At 38.3% G+C, this 22,512-nt stretch overlaps 1 protein-coding gene across 6 annotated transcripts in view; it reads left to right on the plus strand.

Annotated features, from left to right (window-relative positions):
* The window catches only part of Mms22l (MMS22-like, DNA repair protein), a 106,500-nt gene that overhangs the window by 61,495 nt on the left and 22,493 nt on the right, over positions 1–22,512 (plus strand). For 4 of the 6 annotated variants that reach the window (NR_149739.1, XR_003954899.1, XM_006537730.4 and 1 more), the window contains 3 exons: positions 16,436–16,629; positions 20,808–20,958; positions 22,106–22,257. Coding sequence is in view for 3 of the 6 variants with exons in the window: in XM_006537730.4 (XP_006537793.1) it covers positions 16,436–16,629; positions 20,808–20,958; positions 22,106–22,257 (497 nt within the window). In the remaining 3 variants the exon portion in view is untranslated. The remainder of the gene's footprint in view (positions 1–16,435; positions 16,630–20,807; positions 20,959–22,105; positions 22,258–22,512) is intronic. The other 2 variants (XR_003954900.1, NM_199467.3) reach the window with 1 other exon arrangement.

The raw sequence follows: 22,512 nt of genomic DNA on the forward strand, positions 1-22,512 counted from the left end.
GATTGATGTTTTCACACAGGTCCCAAGCATTGTAGTTGAGAGACTCAACTGTAGTTTAAAATGTTTAGGAAGGCCAGAATGATAAACTTTTATTTAGGATCTATGGCCAAGCTCTATTTATGTCCCTTCCCGTCTGAGAGGACACTTCCTAGATAGGAGTAGATAGTAAATACTGATAACTGCACGTGCTAGGAAAAGACAAAATAGATTGTTTAAGAAGAGTACAAAGCTTCCTAGCGTTTCTTTCTCCTAATTGGTGAGGAACATGTATCCTCAGCTACAGGTACGTGAAAAAATGTTACTATGGAAACATTTGGAGACTTTCAAAATGTACTATGTGATGGAATCAGCTTAGACCCGTACTTATCTTAAACACATAGTTTGTCCAATATTTAACCTAATGGGCAAGATGTGTACCAGTTGAAATGTAATATTTATCCAATCATTTCTGTTCTATCGAGCCAGGCTCTAAAGCAAGAGGTGGCACTCATTCAGTAATAAATGCTTAGCACATTTGGAGATAAAAGCTGTTGGTGGGGATTGCTTACACTTTGTGCTCAATCCGCTGAATGGCGCAAATCAAAGCATTTTGTCAGGCTGTGAGAAGTTTCTCCTAGATATTGCTTCTTCTGCACATGGGTCACCATATAAATTACACTCACAGTTTATAGCATAGCTGGTGCTAGAGTTAAATTGATGCCGAGTGGTGGAACTCGTAAAACATTTTCCTGTTAATACAAGCAGGCAGGGTTGACATTGGTGGTGCTGAGGTCCATCTAATAAACCATTGGTTCTCACAGGGATTTTTACTGTGTTTCAGAGGTGATGATGATAAAAGTTTAGCAGTCCAGTAGTTCTTCTAGAACGACAGAAAATTAGCTCCACTGTCTCTATTACCAGATACCAGGAAGGCTGAAAGTAGGGGTGATGGGAGCCTAATATAACCTCGTGTTCTGCAAGACAATGAATTACGAGAACAAACTGTTAATTCAATATTTGCTTTTTTCACAAAGGCAACTGCTGATTTTTCGCCAAAGGATGGCCTTTGAAAATATGATATTATTGTCTTGTTATCTACATAATTAAGACTTTTCCTTTCAGAATAATTATAAGCAGTGCAAGTAGCATTATCATTTATTACCTTTTCTTTCTATGTTTACTGAACTTTCCTCCGAATATTCTAAGCTTTATCAAAGTGGTGAACAGCAACTCACTGTAAACAGTTTGCTCTCATAAGAGTAAATTTGGAAGGTGGGGTGTCCTACTGGAATTGTAATAATGGACACCTTTTAAAAATGTATTGTGAACCAACGTGGTGGTGTACGGCCTTAATCCCAGCACTTGGTAGCCAGAGGCAGATGGGTCTTTGAGTTTGAGGCCAGCCTGGTCTACAGAGTGAGTCCCAGAACAGTGAGGTCTCTGTTACAAATAGAAAAACTTTGTCTCTGGAAAAGAAAAATATATTGCCAAGTATTTTCACTTTGTTCATGAAATTTCATGAACCTTAATCCTTAAAAAGGGACAAAAGTTTGCAGATAAATTAAAATTTTATATTTTTAGGTGATATTTACAGGATGCTGATAAAGTCCACATACTTTTCCAGTTCCATCTGTTTGCCTGAGAATCTTCTCTTAAAGTGTTATGCGTTCATGCTCAATTAATTGGTGATATTCTAGTTGGTTCCATTCACCACAAATCTTTTACTTTTCTTTTGTTTTGTTTTGTTTTGTTTTGTTTTGTTTTTTTGAGACAGTGTTTCTCTGAGTAGCCCTGGCTGTCCTAGAACTCACCCTGTAGACCAGGTTAGCCTTGAACTCAAAGATCCACTTGCCTCTGCCTCCTCAGTACTGGGATTAAAGGTGTGTGCCCCTAGGCCTGGCCACTTCAGTAGTTCTTTCCTCAGTATGTACATGGTTTTGTTTGTTTGCTTGCTTGTATCATGAAATGGGTGCTTTAAAATTATAGACTCATGTTTTCATTGGTTCCATACAGATGGCCTCTGCTATGCACAAATAGCATATCTCAAGCCCTAAGCGTGCAGAACCAGTTAAAAGGTTCATTTGCTAAAGAATTATAAAAGGAAATTAGTGATATAATAAAAGTCTTTGAGGCTCTCCACCCTAATCCTAGAGCTTTATAATAAACCTCACAGCACATTGACTTAATGGCTAATCTTTTAGGAAAGCTTTCTCCCCATCCTTTTCTTTCTTGTAAAGGACTGCAGTAAAAGTAAAGAGTGCATCTCTTTAGAGGACTGTTTGTGTTACTAAGTGTCTTGAATGACAGTAACTTAAAATTGTTAAGTTTCTTTACAATTAAATATAATCTCATTCTAAGTCAATTTGAGCTGCTTTTTTGATGATTAAGTTTATACATTTGATTTTTCATATCTTTCTCTGCTTAGAATTAAAGTTCACTTTAAATTGCTGTATTTTGTATATTAAAGCTATAGATGGGTTTTGGGGAATAGTAGGTACTCTAGAAGAGATGTAAAATCAAGGGAGAAGAGAAATTGGATTGGTAAATTATGAGAAATTATTTGCTTCGTGCTTAGAAGGTAGAAGAGGGACAAGAGCTATATATGATTATGCACATATAAAATGTCATAATCTCAAGGGAGTGTAGATGGGTAAAGCTTATTTATATGCCCTAGTTGGACATTCTATCATACTGGGGACGTTATTGTTATTTCCACTAGAATTTGCTTACACTTTTGATACAAAACCTTTCTGAAGCATCACTATGTTCTTTTTGACTCCTTCTTGGCTGACTTGTAATCCAAACTACTTGTCACTGTTGGATCTGATGATCGGGTTTTTTAAATCCATTAACAATTGGCAGTGGCCAATAGTGTCTCCTATAATTTACTGGTTTTCTTGAATCTGAGAGAAGTACTGAGGATGCAGAATGTTTTAGAGGTTTTAGAAAATTATTTATCAAAGGACACTGCTTTCCCAGTTGCATTAGATATTGTAATTATACATCCATACAATCTGTTGACATGGAATTGGATTTGATTTAAATGGAGGGAGGAAAAAGAGACCGGACATTTTCAATATTTATTGATACAGCCAATCCATTAAGATAAATTATAGATCAAATTTTACTGCGATAGGGCCACTTTAGTTGATGTAGTTAAGAATTAGTCGGCATTACCATTAGACCCTTTCCTTTTTTGAAATATATTCCCACCAATTAGGAAAAGTCTTAGAAACAGAATTTAGTCTTAGTTTATTTGTATAATAGGTGACCAAAGTTATTTGAGTACATTTAATAAATTTAAAAAATGACTCCTGAATTTTTATTAAACAAACCATGTTCCCTCATCAGGGAATGTCAGCTAAAGATATAGTGGAATGATCCCATATGTCATTAGAGGGTAACAAAGCACTCTACCATTATTTTTTATAAGACAGCTGGTCTGTCCAAAGCCTCCCCCTGAACTCAATTTTAAATTCTCAATTGGCTGGTGAGGCCAGAAGGGATATTTACCTAATTTGGTTCCTGAGATGACTTCATTCAAATCACCAGTGATCACATGATCAAAAAGAATTGAGTGCTTCATTTTCTACAGCTGCTTTCCATACTCTTTATCCTGACTTAAGACTGGAACAACAACCTTAGTCAGCTCAGCATCTTCCATTTCCTTAGCTTCTGTATAGGCAGTGCATTTATTCTCTGCACAAAATTCTACAGGTCATTAAACTTCTGGAAGTTCCTCCCCCTTTACATTTTAGATGTATTATTAAAGATGAATGCATTTTATTTTCATATTCTTCACAAAGGGCAAGTGAGATAGCTAGGCACACAAGCCTGGTGGCCAGATTTTGATTCTAGAACCCACATAAAGGTGGGTGAGAACCAACTCCACAAAGTTGTTCAGAGGTCTCTGCAGTTGTCCTCTTATAGCATGTTTGCCCACAGCACATCCCGGACGTAAACAATAATAATAGTAAATATTGTTTTACAAAAACGGTCTTACTTATGACTACCCTCAACCCACAAGAACAAAGATGTATGTTGTTCACTGGTGATCTAAGTACTGTTGTATTCTAGACGCAGATGAACCTGAAAAGTGACCTCTCATCTAGAAGGCCGTTGTCTTATACTCTTGTTATTTTCATCCATTACCTTGCTATTAAGTTTGGAGAATGAGTTCATAGAAACTGAACCCCTAACTGAGCAAAACTAGTTTGAAGCATTTAGAAATGAGTTGTCATGGTCTAGTAATGGTTGTTTTGGGGGTTCCCTTTAGCAGTCCACAAGTCATAATGTAATGTCATAGACCTTAAGAGTTTCTTACATTTATTTCATAGAACTTCATCTAAAGATCACTTGTTGCCTTAATTCATAACAATTGCTTGATACATCTTAAAGTAAAATAAAAACAGAAACCTTACAATGTCATATAACACTTTTCTCCATTTCTTTGTTACATCCAGAGTTTACATACTCTGTTATAAGTTAAGCTATTACTACAAAGACAAAATAACAGAAAGATAGTAATAGAGAAATGTATTCATTCTACTCAAGACCATATAGTATAGAGCACCCACTACTAGCATTGCAAAATTAGCCTTTGCATTTAGCAAGCTATCTAAATGAGTAGATCCTTGCATTATAGTGAGATATCAGTTGTGTAAGGTGGTTTTGTCTGGGTTGATTTTTTTTTTTTTTTGACCTTGATGACTTGTTTACTTAACTCCAGCTTTGAGAACGCAAACTTCTGAAATCTCAAAGATTATTGGGACAACTGTATTTTAGCAAGGATACATGGACTTCATTGTAGGATTACTCATAAAAGGGATCATTTGATTACCCTATGTCTTTATAATGTTAACTGCACAGTATTCTGGTAGCAGACAAACCCAGCCTGATGTGCATAGCAGCCAGAGTTTGCCCTGCATTCCATTAATATTCCACTTAAATTTCTGTCATTCGCCACTGCCACTTGTCATGTTAGTACCAAATTGTTGGTAATTCCCTAGACCAATAGTTCTCAACCTGTGGGTCGTTGATGCCTTTGGAGGTCACCTATCAGATATCCAGTATATTAGATATTTATTACAATCTATAACAGTAGCAAAATTACAGTTATGAAGTACTAACGAAATAATTTTATGGTTGGGGTCACCACAATGTGAGGAGAACTGTATTAAAGGGTCACAGCATTAGGAAAGTTGAGAGTCACTGCCCTAAATAGTATACAGTTTCATGTCACTTTGCTTTATTCCTATTTTTCTCTTTTTTATTAGATATTTTCTTTATTTACATTTCAAATGCAATCCCCTTTCCTGGTTTCCCCTCTTGAGAACCTCCCATCCCCTTCCGCCTCCCCCTGCTTACCAAGCCACCTACTCCCTCTTGCTGGCCCTGGCATTCCCCTATACTGGGGATTCTTCACAGGACCAAGGGCCTCTCCTCCCATTGATGACCGTCTAGGCCACCCTCTGCTACATATGCAGCTAGAGCCACATGTCCCACCATGTGTTTTCTTTGGTTGGTGGTTTAGTCCTAGGGAACTCTGGAAATACTGGTTAGTTCATATTGTTGTTCCTCCTATGGAGCTGCAAACCCCTGCAGCTCCATGGATCCTTTCTCTGGCTCCTTCATTGGGGACCCTGTGTTCCATCCAATGGATGGCTCTGAGCATCCACTTCTGTATTTTCCAGGCACTGGCAGAGCCTCTCAGGAGGCTGAGGCTCTTAGGCTCCTGTCAGCAAGCTCTTGTTGGCATCCTCAATAGTGTCTGGTTTTGGTGGTTGTTTATGGGATGGATCCCCAAGTAGGGCAGTCTCTGGATGGTCATTCCTTCAGTCTCTGCTTCAGACTTTGTCTCTGTAACTCCTTCCATGGGTATTTTATTCTCCCTTCTACAAAGGATCGAAGTATCCACACTTTGGTCTTCCTTCTTGAGTTTCACGTGTTTTGCGAATTGTATCTTGGGTTTTCCAAGCTTCTGGGCTAATATCCTATTCATATTTTTCAATTTTTTGGACTTTTCTGAAGTATTTTTTTTCAGTTACTACAACTTTCATGATGGTGCTGGTATTTCCTCTCCACGAAGCAGTCACTACACTCCTAATTTTTTTTAAGATCATAGTCCTTTGTATATATCTTAAGTGTACATTTCTTGAATGCAAGCATTATGTATGATGGCTAGCACTCTAAAGTGTTTCATGTAACTAGATTCTGAAGTGTATCTGTGAGCTTAGCTGCTGGACGAATGGTTCTGGTGTCTAAATTCACTCTTGTACTCGAGACAAAGTTAAAGTGTTTACATAGCTCTTTTTTTCTTTCTGAATGCAGACAGTGATTGACATGATGGGACATTACTATAATAGTCAGAATGGTCATTTTCCCTCTAACCCTGTTTTACATGTTCTTTTTTAAGATATAAATTACGCTTCTATGTTTGTGGCTTATCATGCACTTTTGAGTTTATACAGGATTCTTACCATCATTTTTTTAAGACCTCACATGATCTCCAACCTAGTATCTGCTGTCCTGTCTCGTGTTGTACTTCAAACCACAGGGTCCCTTGTTTCTGACTCTGTCCATGCAAGGCTCAACAAACCCTCAGTGCTTCTGTCTTTCTCTCTGCAGTGCTCTTCCCCCGTGTGTCCATGGCATGTCCCCTTTATTCATTTGGGTGCTCTATTTAAATGTCAACTTTCCAAAGGTGTTTTTTCATCATTGTTGACTATTAGTTTGGGTCACCCTCTCTCAACACCCTAGAAACACCCACACGCCACAAACGTTGTCCCGTTAGCTTTGTATCCTGCCTTCTAAGAATATTTGCAATTTCTTTTGAATTGGAATTGATTAGATTTTATATACCTTCCTTCTCTCTTCATTTTCATCTGAGTAGATGATACATGTCTTCTTTCTGTAAATTGTAAAACAGACTTACATGTATGTTTTGTGAGTTGGTGAAACAAATCGTTGAACAAATTACAATTTGTTTTTATATACACATATTCAGTAGAGGAATGAAATCCACCTGTTGAGAATTAATGACTTTGTCACTAAGTATCATCTATGGGGCTATTAGCTGCATGGCCATTTCTTCATCTATGGTAGGTAGTAAATAAACAGAACCTTCTCAATAAGTGGAAGAATTACTGTGTTTCAGAGAATCCAGGTTTACTCAGATGTGCACACACATGCACATGCATACAGACGTGTGTGCATGTGAATGCCTGCCTGACTGTAGGTGCTTGACTTTATTACCTAGTTTATTCCTGAAGGTACTCTTACTGTTCCCAGTTTAAAGATTGAAGAAAGAGAGGAGTTGCCTGTGACCTAACATCTGCCTGTTGGAAATACAACCTTTTAGGACCCTGCAAACATCTACTGAGGCATAACTTAAAACTAAATAGTAAACTTAAGCCCTTTGTGAACTTTAGTTACTGTAACAAACTTCAGTGATAATCAATGTGAAAAGAACAAAAATGCTTATAAGCCTTACACTTTGGAGGGTCTAGTCACTAATCATAGGGCCTCATTGCTTGGGGCCTGTGGCAGAACAACATATCACATACATTATGGCAAAAGCTTGTAGTGGAACCAGACTGCTCACCTTGTGGCTGAAAAGCACAAAAGGAAGGACAGGGTCTTGTTAATCCCTTTTAAGGATATGTTCCTATTGGCATTGTAAAGATCCTTATTCAGCCCTCTTCCTTAGACCTGGCTCCAACACCTTCCACCTCCTTGGTGAAACAGTCTCATGTTTTTATACCAGTAGTAGCTGGGGATGGTTAAACATCCATTTTAAGTACTCAGCCAGTATTGCTACGTGAAATCTTAGAGCCTATTACCATAGTCTTTGCTGACGTTTGCATTTGAAGTATACTCCAAAGACTGAGAGTTAGAGCTTTTGCCCTCATCATTCAGTACTGTTGAGGTCTGTCTCTCTCCGCTTCTGACCACTATGAGAACAGACCTCCTCTGCCTTGTGTTCCTGCCATGACGTGATATTCCACCTCCTGCTAAAGCAACAGAGCCAAGCAGTCATGAACTCTACTTAATGAAACCACGAATCCAAGTATAGAAACACGAGCATGCTTGATTCATTGGCATTGGGCTCTTAGTTCTTTCTTGCATTGTTGTTTCCATCCTTGCAGATTAAGTCATCTGGCCCTAGCAAAAGCTTAAATGATCACGTCCTTAACCTTTGATATCCTTATAAAATAGTGTATTATCCCCATTAATTTTAAATTTTGGTATGTTGCATCTCATATTCCACTTTGTAGCTGCTTTTAATAGTTTTGTATATAAACAAATACAGTATTATAACACTAGAAATATGCATTATTTTTTTCAGTCATAAAACGGCATTTGAGAAACCACAGAAAAATGATTTTTATTTGGGAACATGGAATCTATTCTGTTCAGGTTCTGTTGCCCATGTGCAGAATAGTCTGGTCTGTGCTTTTCTGTACTTAGAGTTCTCAATATAAAATAAGGTCAGCAAGAGCAATGAGAACTGCTTAGACAAAGACTAGTACAGACATTATAAGTCGTCTGGAATTTGCTGGCTAATAATAACAGTTCCTCAGTTTTTTGTTATTTAAGCATTTATAAAGAACTTGTCAATAAAATTAACCACACCCAAAGTTTGTGCTTACTTTGTGGCCAAGAAACAACAAGAAAAGGAGAGTGGTTAATTTAATTTTTAAGGAAGGTTTATTTAATAATTAGAAGGAATGAGGAAATATTCCTTATATGAGGAAATGCTATATTCTGGCATGTCTGTCTCCAGACCTGTACTTTTTCAGTGATGTTCTCCTGACTCTAAATCACACTCACTAGGAATTGAAGCAATAGAGTTATACCTGAACTACAAGCTGTCTTGACTTACATGCTACATACCTGTTTTCACATATTTGATAGGTTACCAGCTCTGTGTATAATTGTGGGACTTTATATTTCTGTGTAATGGATGAAAAACTGAGTTCCAAGTTCTACGTCATAATCTGTTCTTCTTCCTAGACAAGTGTTCGTTTATACACTTTGCTTCACATACCACAGAGCTCCCTTTATTTCCCCCAAGTCATCTGTTGTATGTCACTCACTGTATACTTTATCGCTGGTACTGCTTCTCAATAGAATCTGTTTGTTCAAAGCAGTCATAGCTCTGCTTTGATCTCATCATCCACCCGTGCTCCATGGAGTACTGTAAAGTACTCCAAGATTGGGTTTGTAAGACTGGTTTCTTGTTTATCACTTGTACGTCATAGCCTGGCCTGCACAGGAATTCTGAACAGAACTGAAACTGTGTTACCTCGTTGTCAGAGGCTGTGAAAGTTTCTGTTTACCTAGAGGCATTTGAGGCTGCTTTCTCCTCCCCACTTCCAGATCTTAAAGACAGGATTGTATTAGATAGTGGTTCTCAACTTTCCTACTGCTGAGACCCCAACCATAAGATTATCTTCATTGTTACTGCTGTAATTTTGCTACTGTTATGAATCGCAATATAAATACCTGTGTTTTCCAATGCTCTTACCCCTAGGGAGGCCATGGCCCACAGATTGAGAACTGCTGTATTAGATAGTTTTTAAGGTTACTTCCAGGTTTAAAAGTTTGGGACTTGGGTTGTATGTTATTTTTGTATAGTGAAGCAGTTAATAGTTTCATTTCACAGAAATGGAACTGAGAAGCGCATCCAAGGGTATCTGAAGGACCCTCATTCTTCTCTGTTTACCAGCACCTAATCAGGTGGACACTTGGAGTAGTTCTACTCAGTGATTTGAAACAGTGTTTTGTTGTTTTTTGTTTGTTTGTTTGTTTTACACTAATGCAGAGTTTTAAAGTCACCATGTTTGGAATAGAGCTAAAAGAATCGTTCAGTCTTTGAAGATTCCTGTCAACTCCTACCCATCACATTACTGTGTCATGTTTGTCCTGTGGTAGGAGCTTCATCAAAAGTTTTTCTTTTCTTTAAATTGTGAAACACAATACATTTCTTTAAATTGTGAAATCAATGCATACCAAAAAAGTAATCTACTGTGTGACCAGTTTATCACAGGCCTGCTAAGTTACCAGGGAAGAATGCAGAGAAGAGCCACAAATTGTGTTTGCTGCTACTCCGGGGTGGTTGGGGAGTGGTGGGACATGTGAAATCAAGACAGATGAAAACAAGAAAACAGATCGTGGAAGGTGGGGGAAGGGGAACTGAGTAACAACATGTGCAAATCCCTTTAGTGTGAGAAACGAGTCAAGACAGCAGAACTGAATGTGAATAGTGGATGTGAAAGAGTCTGAGTGTGATCATGGACTTCTGAAGACTCGTGACTTACAAGACTCTCGTTAGGTGGCTGTAAAAACCGTTAGTTACTGCTGTTTTTCACTCAGTAGAGCAGAAATTGGGAAGTCATTTCTTCCAAGGTCACACAGCTCTGCTGGCTCTGCCACAACTAGCTACAAGCACATTCTCTTTTTGTCTCAATTTCTTCATTTATAAGATTTGAATAATAACTGTTTCTGCCTCACAGGATGAAAAATAATGTCTATAACATAGTTGACATAATACAAGGCTCATAGTAAACACTAATAAATGCTAGGTATTGCTATTATTTCTACTATGAAAGCTGCAATTTGAGTAACTTGACATTTGGCAAATTTATTTTCTGTGATACTGTATTTTATTATTTATAATGTAAGATGGTCTGGTTATTATACTTCCACATGTGTGTATCAGAACTATTTTAACCTATATGAAAATTGTCTTTACTCAAAGAGATTTCCAAGTGTTGGGGAAATTTATATCTTTTTGTTTTAGTTTTACCTTTTAGGCAGCAAATGCCTTCCTGTTTTCCCCCTGACGGTGGTGGAAGGCAGAAGGTATCTGAAGATGCCTGTGGCATCTGGAGTTACAGTGTTTCCCTTCACAGTGGGCCTAGAGATGGCGCTTCCTTTACTGCCTGCACTTTCCAATGTTCCACTGTCACTACTCCTTGATAGTTAGTTTTCCATTCCAGAAACTTTGATTTTAAAAATTACCTGAGACTGCACAGGTATTTTGAACTGGTGGTTATATGCAGACATTTGATTCAGCCTCCATAATGTCCGATGCTTGCCGTTTCCTCTTTGTCACTGTGATTCCCTCGGGGATGGAGACGTTATGGTCGAATCTTAATTGCCCTGGAAGGCAACAGAGCTAGGAAATGTGGCCACTGGAGCTGTGAGTAGGAGCATTTGCAGGTTCTGGCTATGCAGCTCTCTCTGTGCAGTACTCAGGTGCACACTCTCTGACATGCTTGCTGGGGGTCAGGGTTTCAGCCTTAATTAGACCCCGTCTTTCCTCTGCTCACTCTGCCTTGAAAGGAATACACCCTGGCAGCGTTGGATATTTACATAATGGTTTGTGGTTTACCATTATGTATTCAGATCTCTGAGTCATATCCCTGAGGTAACCAGTAGATATTCCTGCTGTGTCATCATTTTTTGCTGCAGAGGTAAAAGGTGAGTCATATCTGTTGTACTTTTCAATACTGCCTTGAGTACATCTTTTTCTATTCTTAGCTAATATGGAATTCTGCTATTTGTTTCAAAGCTCAGGGCCACCTTTGTTTCTCCTAGATCTTTCCTTCTTTGCTGAAATTTCCTTAGTCCACATGAGATGAAACAACAACAACAATTAATGTTTAGTCATTTAAAAACATGTATGTTGTAAAGGAAGCATCTTTCTTCAGCGTCAGGTTTAGGCTTCAATGGTGGGTCCTTAACCCTGTGAACTTTGGATGCATTGTTTGACTCTTCTGCTGTCAGCTTCATCTCCTATGATGAGCCATCTCGTGGGTCTTAGATTTTCTTTATTTAGTTGACATGTCAAAACATGGTGTTTATACATCTTGTGAGGTAACATGTTGTTATGCATGTACATGTTATGCAATGGTCAAGTCAGCTCAAGCACACCTCACTCTTCAGACATTTATCCTTTCCTTTGGTACAATGTTCAAGGTATTTCAAACTTAGAATAGATTTTTATTTTGGGGGTGGGGGTCCTAGTAGGGATTAACACCAGGGCCTCGTGCATGCTAAGCACATCCTCTGCCACTGAGCTATGTCACAAGCCTCTTAACTTTTGGAATATACAGTACATAATTATTGTGTATACTCATCTTACATTGCATAGCACAGCAGAATTTATACTCGCCTTTCTGTACCTGGTTTATTTCACTTAATGTCTTCTCTGTTTGTCTGAAATTTCATTATTTTTGAGGGAAGAAAGAAGTAGAGAGGTTGATGGGCACACATGAATATCCATGTATGAAGGCTTGAGGTCAGCGTTAGGCATCTTCAGTGGCTCTTCATTTTAGTTAAGGCATGGTCTCTCATTGACTTAGAGGTGGCTGACTCAGCTAGTCTGATTGGCCAACAAGTCCCAGGATCCTTCTGTCTCACCCTTCCCAGTGCTAATATTATAGACACATGATCCTTCACCCAGGTCTTCTATGTAGGGGACAGTGCTCCAAACTTGGCTCCCCAAATTTGCTTGGTGTGCTACTAGTTTTATGTCAACATGACACAAGCTAGAGTTATCTGGAAGGAGGGGACCTCAATTGAGAAAATTTCCTCCATAAGATCCAATTGTAGGACATTTTCTTAATTAGTGATTTGTGGGTGAGGGTCCACTCTATTACAAGTGGTTCCATCCCTGGTCTTGGGTTCCATAAGGAAGGAGGCTGAACAAGCTGTGATAAGCAAGCCTGTAAGCAGCACTCCTCCATGTCATCTGTATCAGCTCCTGCCTCCGGGTTCCTTCCCTGTTTGAGTTCCTGTCCTGATTTCTTTTGATGATGTACTACAATGTGGAAGTGTAAGCCAAATAAACACTTTCCCTCCCAACTTGTGTTTTATCACAGCAATTGGAACTGGGACACTGGGCAAGGATTTTACCAACCAAGCCATCTTAAAGACCCAGAACTTTATTCTTTTATGGCTGAGTTATATTCTATCATATATATATAGGTCCCATTTTCTCTTTCCACTCTTCACTTGGTGGACAAATAGGGTTGTTTCCATTTCTTGGGAATAATAAGTGATGCTACAGGAAACACGGGAGTGCAGATGTCTCTTTGACATCCAGACTTCATTTCCTTTGGATTCATGCCCAGGCGTGGGATTGCTGGATCATACAGCATTTCAGCTTTAATATTTTCAGGACCTCCATAATGACTGAACTAATTTATAATCACTCCTGCCAACAGGGTAAAAAGGTTCCTATGTTTCTACATTATCACCAGTGCTCATTGCCTTCCTTTGTTTAATACCCTAGAACCACCTTTTAAACTAGGATGTACTCTTCGTATAAATAGTAGTTTATATCTGTCTATCATGGAGATGTAAGGGTCCAGTAGAAAAACAAACAAAACTGAATTTTGCTGTACAGACTTACAATAATATCTTTCCCTGTCTTAGAAGTTAATAGCAAAAGGAGATGCCTTGCAAATAAAACTTTAAATTAAAAAAGACGTTTGTTTGAGAATTTCATCTATGCTTATGCGTTTTCAAATCCATTTTATATTTCTCCCTTGCAATTCCTCCTTGATACTAGCCATTCTTAACTAGAATGAAGTCATCTCACAATATATCATTGTGGATTTAGTTTTTATTCCTCTGATGACTAGTGATATTGAGTGTTTTTCATATGCATGTTAGTTATTTGTATGTGGTCTTTTGAGACATGTCTGAAATATTTTAAGTGATTTTTGTTTTGTAAATAATGAGATTTTTGGATTGCATGCTAACCCCTTTCAAATGTGTAGTTTGTAAATATTTTCTCTCTGATTCTAATTGCTTTAACTTGACTGTTTCCTCTGTAGTAGTTAGCATTTTAGTTCAGTATTCCAGTTGTCTTATTTTTGGATTACTATATGTTGGGAGGGGTGGGGCCTTATCCAAAAGCTCCTTGACTATTCAGTGTCCTGAACTGTTTCTTCTAGTAGTTTGTTTTAGGTCTTATATATAATTCTTTAATCCTCTTTGAAGTTTTTGTTTTGTTACTTGAGAGGGCTAGAAGACGGCTCTGCTCATCCACTCATGTTTTGAGGTAAGATATTGAAGTATAGCCAGAATAGCTTCAAACTCATGGTCCCTCTGCTTCATCCTCCTCATTGCAGAGAATACAGGTGTGCCCAGCAAGCACCGTAGGTGGGAAGCTTGCAGATGGAAACTGATCAGAAATGTTACTCCTTCACAGGGAGTAGGTTTTAGTGAGTAAAAAAGTGGCTTATATAGAAATAGTGAATCATACATTATTTACTGTTCTTTAAAATCAGTATACCTGAAAGAAAAAAAAAAAAAAACTATTAAAACCCAGGGTAAGGTGTCATTATTTTGGTTAGACTTCAGTGCATACTGTCTCTTGTGAGACTATGCCGGGGCCTAGCAAACACAGAAGTGGATGCTCACAGTCAGCTATTGGATGGGTCACAGGGCCCCCAATGGAGGAGCTAGAGAAAGTACCCAAGGAGCTAAAGGGATCTGCAACCCTATAGGTGGAACAACATTATGAACTAACCAGTACCCCGGAGCTCTTGACTCTAGCTACATATGTATCAAAAGATGGCCTAGTCGGCCATCAGTGGAAAGAGAGGCCCATTGGACATGCAAACTTTATATGCCTCAGTACAGGGGAATGCCAGGGCCAAGAAGTGGGAGTGGGGGGAGGGTATGGGGGACTTTTGGGATAGCATTGGAAATGTAAATGAAGAAAATACCTAATATTATAATAATAATAATAATAATAATAATAATAATAATAATAATAATAATAATAATTTTTAAAAAAGTATGCCTGATCTTTTCTGTGTTACCAGGGGCAGTTAGTTGCCAAAGAATTCTAGTGCCTCATTCACTTTATTCTAAGCTACAGGACCCAAACTGGTCTTTAGCTTCAAGTGTAAATTGAAAGTATCTCGGGAATGTTTTTATATGGAAAACATAACAGATACTTAATTTTGGGGTTTTGTTTTGTTTTGTTTTAATGAGAACAGTTTACTTCTGTGAAGGTTCTGTGCCCCAGTATAGGGGAATGCCAAGACCAGAAATGGGAGTGGGAGGGTCGGGGTGCAGGGGGAGGTGATAGAGGATTTTCGGAGGGGAAACTAGGAAAGGGGATAATAACATTTGAAATGTAAATAAAGAAAATATCTAGTAATTTTTTTTAAATTAAAAGAGAATAGCTTTTTGTTCTTTCCCAAGGCATTTGTACACTTTTTCTATACTTTTAGTAAGACTAAGTGGTGTCCCATGATGTGCAGAAATACAATGTAAAGGGACAGAAGTTCCAATATTATGTAATTTATATTTTGAATTTTTACTCCCTGGTATATAGTCATGTGACAAGATGTAGTCTTATAACCACTTTGTAGACTGACTTTAGGTACATGTCCTAAATAAACTGCTTGAAAGATCAAGAAGGCTACCTTAAAATTAACTGTATTGTAAAGTACTCTTACTCTCCTTAGTTGAAAACAATTTCTGACAAAGGAAGCCTTGGGCCTTCTTTGGTTTTGTTTTGTTTTGTTTTGCATCTCTGCTTTCTCTATAACTGCAGCGAGCAAAGAGAAGATGAGAATCCACAGTTGCTTCTGCTCTTCAGGTTGCTGTGGCACTGATGGAATCAGACACAGAAAATAGCCATGCTCTACATTTAACACGACATTTTATTTGTTTCTGAGTGGATTGCTTTGTAAATGCCTCTCTTCCCAATCATTGAGAAGTTCTTTCTTTGCATAGATAGCCTGGTAATCTCAATTTTATGCACCTATGTTTCTGAGGTTTCAAAGATGTTTAAATTTTGAGTTAACAAAAAGTAGTTAATGATAAATCGGAATTTAAGACACATTAAATTATGCTGTGTTAATGAACAGAATATTTTATTGTCTGTGAAAATTATTCCCTAGGTTCTAGGTCTAGTAGCCAAGACCCCATAGTTTTGTATGCCAGCACAAAGCCTTCTGCTTTTTTACACAAGAAAAAATGTTCAATTGGATATACCATACCTGAACCAAATGTTCTTCTTACCTTCTTCCCAATATATCTCTGTTGAAAAACCCTCAAGAGAAAATGGTTTAAAAAACTGTTTTAATGCTTAGATTCTAAGTAAAATCACTTGACATACATGAATTGCAAAATGCAGAGCCTCATTCTGAAGTTGCCTGTTTCTCATTTAGACCTGACTTATTAAAAAGGCATATAATTAATGGTTGACATTAGTAATTAACATTAACTTCATGGTGTTTGATATGCCTTCTTCATTCATCCTTCAAATAATAAGAAATATATTATGCCTTGGCAAAAAGGTTTCAGTTATATAAATGCTCCTTCGGTTTTCACAGGATATAAATGTGAAAAACAAAAAATGTGTTAAAAAACAGTCTGTTTTCATTTCTTGAGTGTTAGATATATTTTTATTTCTTTTCAGGAGTGTTCATCAGCAATTGTGTCAGGAACTTCAAAGAGAGAATGTGGACCTAACTGTGCAGTCTTCATTATCGGCTAAAGAGCGCCCCCTGGCTGCCGTCGCTGGTGCACTGTGGAGGCATTTCTTTTCCTTTCTCAAGAGTCAGAGAATGACACAAGTTGTGCCTCTCTCCCAGCTTGCAGATGCCGCTGCAGGTCAGCACTAACTGTTCACTGCTCATTGCTTTCTCCTGCTGCAGACTTTTGTCAGTATTTCCCTCTGTCTTCTTGATTACAGTCTCTTGATTTATAATGCTCATTATGACATATGATGGGACAAATGACATGCTTAAATTGGGTGTGTTTGGCTTGTGTATTTAATCATTGAAAAATTAAATGATTATTTATTTAAAATAAAAGGTAATTTTCAGACATAACACTGAATGTTCGCAAACTTTTCTTGCTCTCACAATTATTTGGAAAGTAAGGTAGCATTTGATTATATCTGGCTCAAGTAGTATGCTTTCATACTTTATGAGGAGATAACTAAATATAAGATAATTTGTATAGAGAGAAACAACAACAACCCCCCAGCCCTCAGGATGGAATGGAATGCTTAGAATGTTAGTGTTCTGACTTCACCTAGATTTTATTTTAAATTACAATTTTTATTTAAATTAACTAAATTGACACAAAGACATGTCGTTAGGTGTTCATGGAATCATGTACAATTAGGCAAGATTTTTAGATATATGTACATTTTGGCAATTTCCTGAGAAGTTATTATACTTTTCTTCAAAGAGCTATTATGTCATAATGTGTTAAAAAGTTCTAGAATGGACAAGAGATTTGTATTGTTACTACATGTATGTAAAGAGAGTTTATTTAAAGGGTTTTTTAATGTATTTAACTATAATGCTTTAAACAAACAACAATGACAAAGCTCCCTATGGTCTAAATCAGTATTTTATTCTGGGATGGATGAAGAAAGATGAGCTAAAAATGGAGGAATGAATGATAAAAAATTGATAAGAAGTTGAACCTTGGAGCAGTTCAGACTTTATACAAAGTACATAAGACTATCTACACATATGGACAGAAGACTGTGGCAGGTCATGCTTTCCAACTAGTGTAGTGTCTGAGATAATACATATTGTTAGTAAGTTGAAATTTATTCTGTTATCCAGAATTTTGCTAGACCATCAGCAGTACTTAGGGAACTAGAGGGAAGAGACAGACGGAGGTGGAGTGCAAGAGTGAGAGGCCGACATGTGCTTAAGTGATGAGAAGTCTGCCCTCTGAGCAGCTGCAAAGACTTCCACGTTGATGTGGATGGAGATTAGAAGTTATTGGTGGTTTTTCAGAAGAGGAAATGCAGTCATTCTGCTGATGAGGTAAAGGGAAGCAAAGAGGGAAATAGGGCAGTTGGAAAATTATTCAAACAACTCAAACCAAATTGGACTAAAGTTGTAGTGTAGATAGTCAGAAATGGTCAGATCTAAAGGAAGAAAAGGTAAAACTAACAATATGTACTAAGCAAATAAGGTAATGTGACCAGAATAGTTCATTCATGAAAGGTGTCTAGAGTAACTAGCAATTTGCTTATAAGAAGATTAGGAAGGGACTATGACAGAATATTGAAGATTCTTAAGTTCTTAGAGTGTTTTGGGTTTGTTTTAAGGTATTCATTGAAGTCTAAATGAGGACTTGGATATAATAAGCAGGCTTCCCAGAAGAGCTCTGAGCTGGCAGTTTATTTGTAATCTATCTATGGGTAAATAGTCTTTAAAGCCCAGAAACTGGCTAAGATGGCTATTAATATAAGAATGGATGAAGACAGAACACTGTGGATCAGTTCACAGTGTATTTCTGTGCATATTTGTGGCTCAAGAGAAACAAGGAAGGGCACTGTAGAGGAGTGCAGATAAGATGCAAACCAGCCAAGTGTGATGCTGTGGAAACAAGGACAGGGACCTGCAAAAGGAAATTTTTTTTGAAAAAAAATTTTTTAATTAATTATTTATTTATTTTATAGTCCAGATTTTATTCCCCCAGTCCACCCTCTGTTCCACATCCCATAATCCAACCTCCCCCAGCCCCCATCTCCCCGAGGATGTCCCCACCCCCATCCCACCATACCTCCCCACTTCCTGGGGCCTTCAGTCTCTTGCGGAGGGTTAAGTGCATCTTCTCTGACTGAAACCAGACCTGGCAGTCCTCTGCTGTATGTGTGTAGGGGGCCTCATCAACTGGTGTATGCTGCCTGGTTGGTGGTCCAGTGTCTGAGAGATCTCAGGGGTCCAGCTTAATTGTGACTGCTGGTCCTCCTACAGGGTCACCATCCTCCTTATTTGCCAGATAACTTACTGCTGAATAAGGTCACCCCATCTAATTCTTTCTGAACTCTGGCTGGCTGGTTCAGCTCAGCTGTTGTGGCTCAAACTCCTCTCCAAGCTGACTGATTGACTGGCTTCTCTCAGCTTCTCCTGGAATTACTTGGCAAAACTGCCTCTGAACTCCACTCATCTGACCTACTCTGTACTTGAAAGAACCTAGTGGGGAGAATCACGAGAGACCGTCTTGATGCAAACACATGAGGTAGTTTAATGACAGAGTTCCAGACCAACACGCATCTCACACAGGAAACAACGGTTGTTGGCCACGTGGCTCGAAAGCTAGGGGTTTTTATAGAAAAGGGGCTGGGGCTGGGGGAGGAATTGGCGTGGTTTCACATGATTGGTCCATTTAAACATCAGCAGACTGTACATGCTGATCAAGGTAACAGCAGAGCATCTGGTTAACATTTAACCCATGTCAGAAGGGCGGGAGATAGGGAGGCACCAGGCCAGTCCAGACGTGTCATTCTCTTTATCTTTATGGCAAAACAGCCTCAGGAATGTCTTAACGACGGGCCTGCCCGTGCATGTCCTGGCCTGTTCTGCTATGTTCTCAGCCCCAGGTTTCAAAGCTCACAAACAACTCTTTGGGCTATTTGACATACATTACATGAATCACAGGTCACAGGTCTCAAGTTGTATTTTCTTTGATAATCAGCTCCACTCAGTGGAACTGATTGACTCTCTCTCCCTCTGCCACTCTTTTAAGTCACCTCTTTTTCCTGTCTGTTCTCCTAAGAGTTGGGCATATCTTATTTTTGACTCATTCTGTCTCTGTGATTCGTCACTTTGTCTACCCCTTAATTAGTCACTTTCAAACATGACTGCTTCCTTCTACAAACTAATGTTACCCTAGAGATGGGTACTAAAGGCATGTCTGTATTCCAGCCAGAGGGATTGAAGGTGTGTGGGGAGTCTTTATTCCAACCAGATCGAAGAGATGGGCGGGGGCGTATATGGTGTTTGGGGATGGGGTGGGGGTTTGAATGTTCCTGCACTGTTGGCTGCTCAGCCAGCGAGTTCCAAGGACCCACACAGCAACACCAGGATGACAGATATGTACCCTGCGATCATGTGTGTGTTCAAGATTAGGGCTCAAGCTATCATGCTTACACAGCAAATTTTTCAAGATAGAGTCCTTAAAGTGAAGTTTTACAGAGGTTATAATTGATAATGCCAAGTACTTTGGGTATCAACATGGAAGTATTTAAATATGGGGGAGGATAGTCACTGGAATAAAGGAATTCCAAATAATTAAGAACATGGCAAAATTGCTGTTGAAGAATAATATGAACGTGGGCAACTGGAGGGTATACAACAAGAAGAGCATGTGACTGGTATAGTCTGATGTTGTATAGAGATTCAAAGCTAGATCTGTTAGAGAGGAAAGAGTGAGAATGGTTTAGAAGTAACAATGTAGAGCAAGAAGTAAACCTACCTTGTGTGTGAAGTCGGTAGAAGGGAATGAGAGAGCTTCCTAGGAGGCAGTGCTACAGTTGACGTGGGAGCTTAGGTACAGACTGAACTGATGGGGGTCTAGAAAGTGATAGCTGCTTAACCTGGTTTCTGGATCATGGGTTCTGAAGAAAGTGGGTGTCTTTAATCATGGGAGATCACTGTTTAATTGAAGAGAATGGTGGGTCTCGGCGGTGAGCATGAGTGCCTGTGGCGGGTGGCAAGTCAATTAACTTAATCAAAGAAGACTGGATGCAGGAAACACTTTCTGACTAGGTCTCTGAATTATAGAGGCATATTAATAAAATGCACTGGCTTGACTCGGAGGAGCCATATCTGTAATCATATTACTGAGCTGGATGCCTTTAAACCTTTTTGAAGCTCTAAATGGTGTTTACATTGACAACATGAATTTAGTTGTTTAAACTCAAATTACATTTTTGAATGTTACATTTTATTTGAGAATTTTTAAATCCTTGTAATTAGAGGCGAAGAGGTGGGGTTTGAAAATGTCTTACCTGAACTTTCTCTTTTTAAATCTAGATTTTACTTTGCTGGCAGTGGACATGCCAAACACAGCACCACCAGATCTTCAGCCACAGCCAGTTATATCAATAATTCAGCTTTTTGGTTGGGATGATATCATCTGGCCCCAAGTTGTAGCAAGATATTTAAGTCATTTGCTACAAAATAGGTATGTATGCTTAAGTACCCTGGAAGGGTTTTTCTAATATAAACAAATGTTTATTATATATCCTCTCATTTGGCAGGTGACATTTTAACAATAGTAATAGCAGGGAGTATGAAACCTAAATTAGTGGTTTGGTTTACATACACACACATACACACAAGCATATAGATGTATGTATGTATGTATGAATGTATGTATGTATATATGTATGTAATTGTTACAGGTTCATACTCTCAGTAAGCCTGCCTCATTATCTTAAAGTGACTTTGCTGTATTCCCTAGGGAGAAAAATTATATAGATATCATTGCTGAATCAATAAAACACTGGTATATTATTTAATATTTAGACTTAATAACAACTTTAAAGACTTGATACTTGTGAGATCATGATATTTACAGATTAAAATGCAGGTATGTGAAGAAAAAGAAAAAGGAAGTTTCTTTTACTTCCTGGAAGATAGTATATTGGAATTTTGTGTGTGGTAATCTTTGATAGTAAGTGCTTATAAAGTGAAGAAGGAAGGATGAAAACACCATTGATTGGTCAGTCAAGAGACATATCTAGAGTGATATTTGTCCTGAACAGCTTTTTTAGTAGCCTCGTCTACTAAATGCTATTGATACTGCCATTTTTTTATTTGTTTTTATTGTTTGGGTTTAATTGCTTACCTATTATATTATTATGCCTTCTTGCCAACATTTTTTTTAAAGATTTATTTATTTATTATATGTAAGTACACTGTAGCTGTCCTCAGATATTCCAGAAGAGGGCATCAGATTTCGTTACGGATGGTTGTGAGCCACCATGTGGTTGCTGGGATTTGAACTCGGGACCTTCGAAAGAGCAGTCGGCGCTCTTAACCACTGAGCCATCTCTCCAGCCCCTTGCCAACATTTTTTTTTCTTGACATAAGCCTATAAATACACTAACAATAGAAAGGGGGAAAAACATTAGAATATTAGAAATGAAAACAAAGGTGTTTAACATCTTGTTGGGTACATCTGCAGCATCCATTTTCAGCATGTCTGAAGTACTGAGTTCATCTGAAGTCAGGGAAGCCAAGGGAGTTGCCTGAATGTGGTTTTTCCAAGCTCTGTTCCCTGGGGATCCCACTGCACTTTGGTTTTAATGTTCCTCAATTTGTTTTAGCAGCACAGTATATGAAGCACTTTCTCAGTCAAGTTGCGTGTCTTCTCAGTCCTTAACTATAAGATCATGGGTCCGTTGTGTTTTGCAAATGCACATAAAACACCTCTCTGACCCTGACTTGCTGATTGATGTGAATCCTGAACAGGCCGTGGGTAAGTGTCATTCATACAAGGCACGAAAGCAGATATCAAATATCCAAACTATACTTAAAATTAGCTATAAATATATATAAAATATACTTCTGCAGCCTGTTTCTTTTTATTGATACTTTATTGTTATTACATATGGCAAATAGCCCTGCTACAAAGCTAAAGGAATTCATTTCCTTAGCACTAAGAACCAAAACTTCTTCCTCAGGTGACAGGCTGCTTTTCCTCTGGAGAAGGGGGTCCTGTACGAAAGAGAAA

The sequence above is a fragment of the Mus musculus genome, chromosome 4, assembly GCF_000001635.26.
Source record: "Mus musculus strain C57BL/6J chromosome 4, GRCm38.p6 C57BL/6J".
Lineage (NCBI taxonomy): Eukaryota > Metazoa > Chordata > Mammalia > Rodentia > Muridae > Mus > Mus musculus.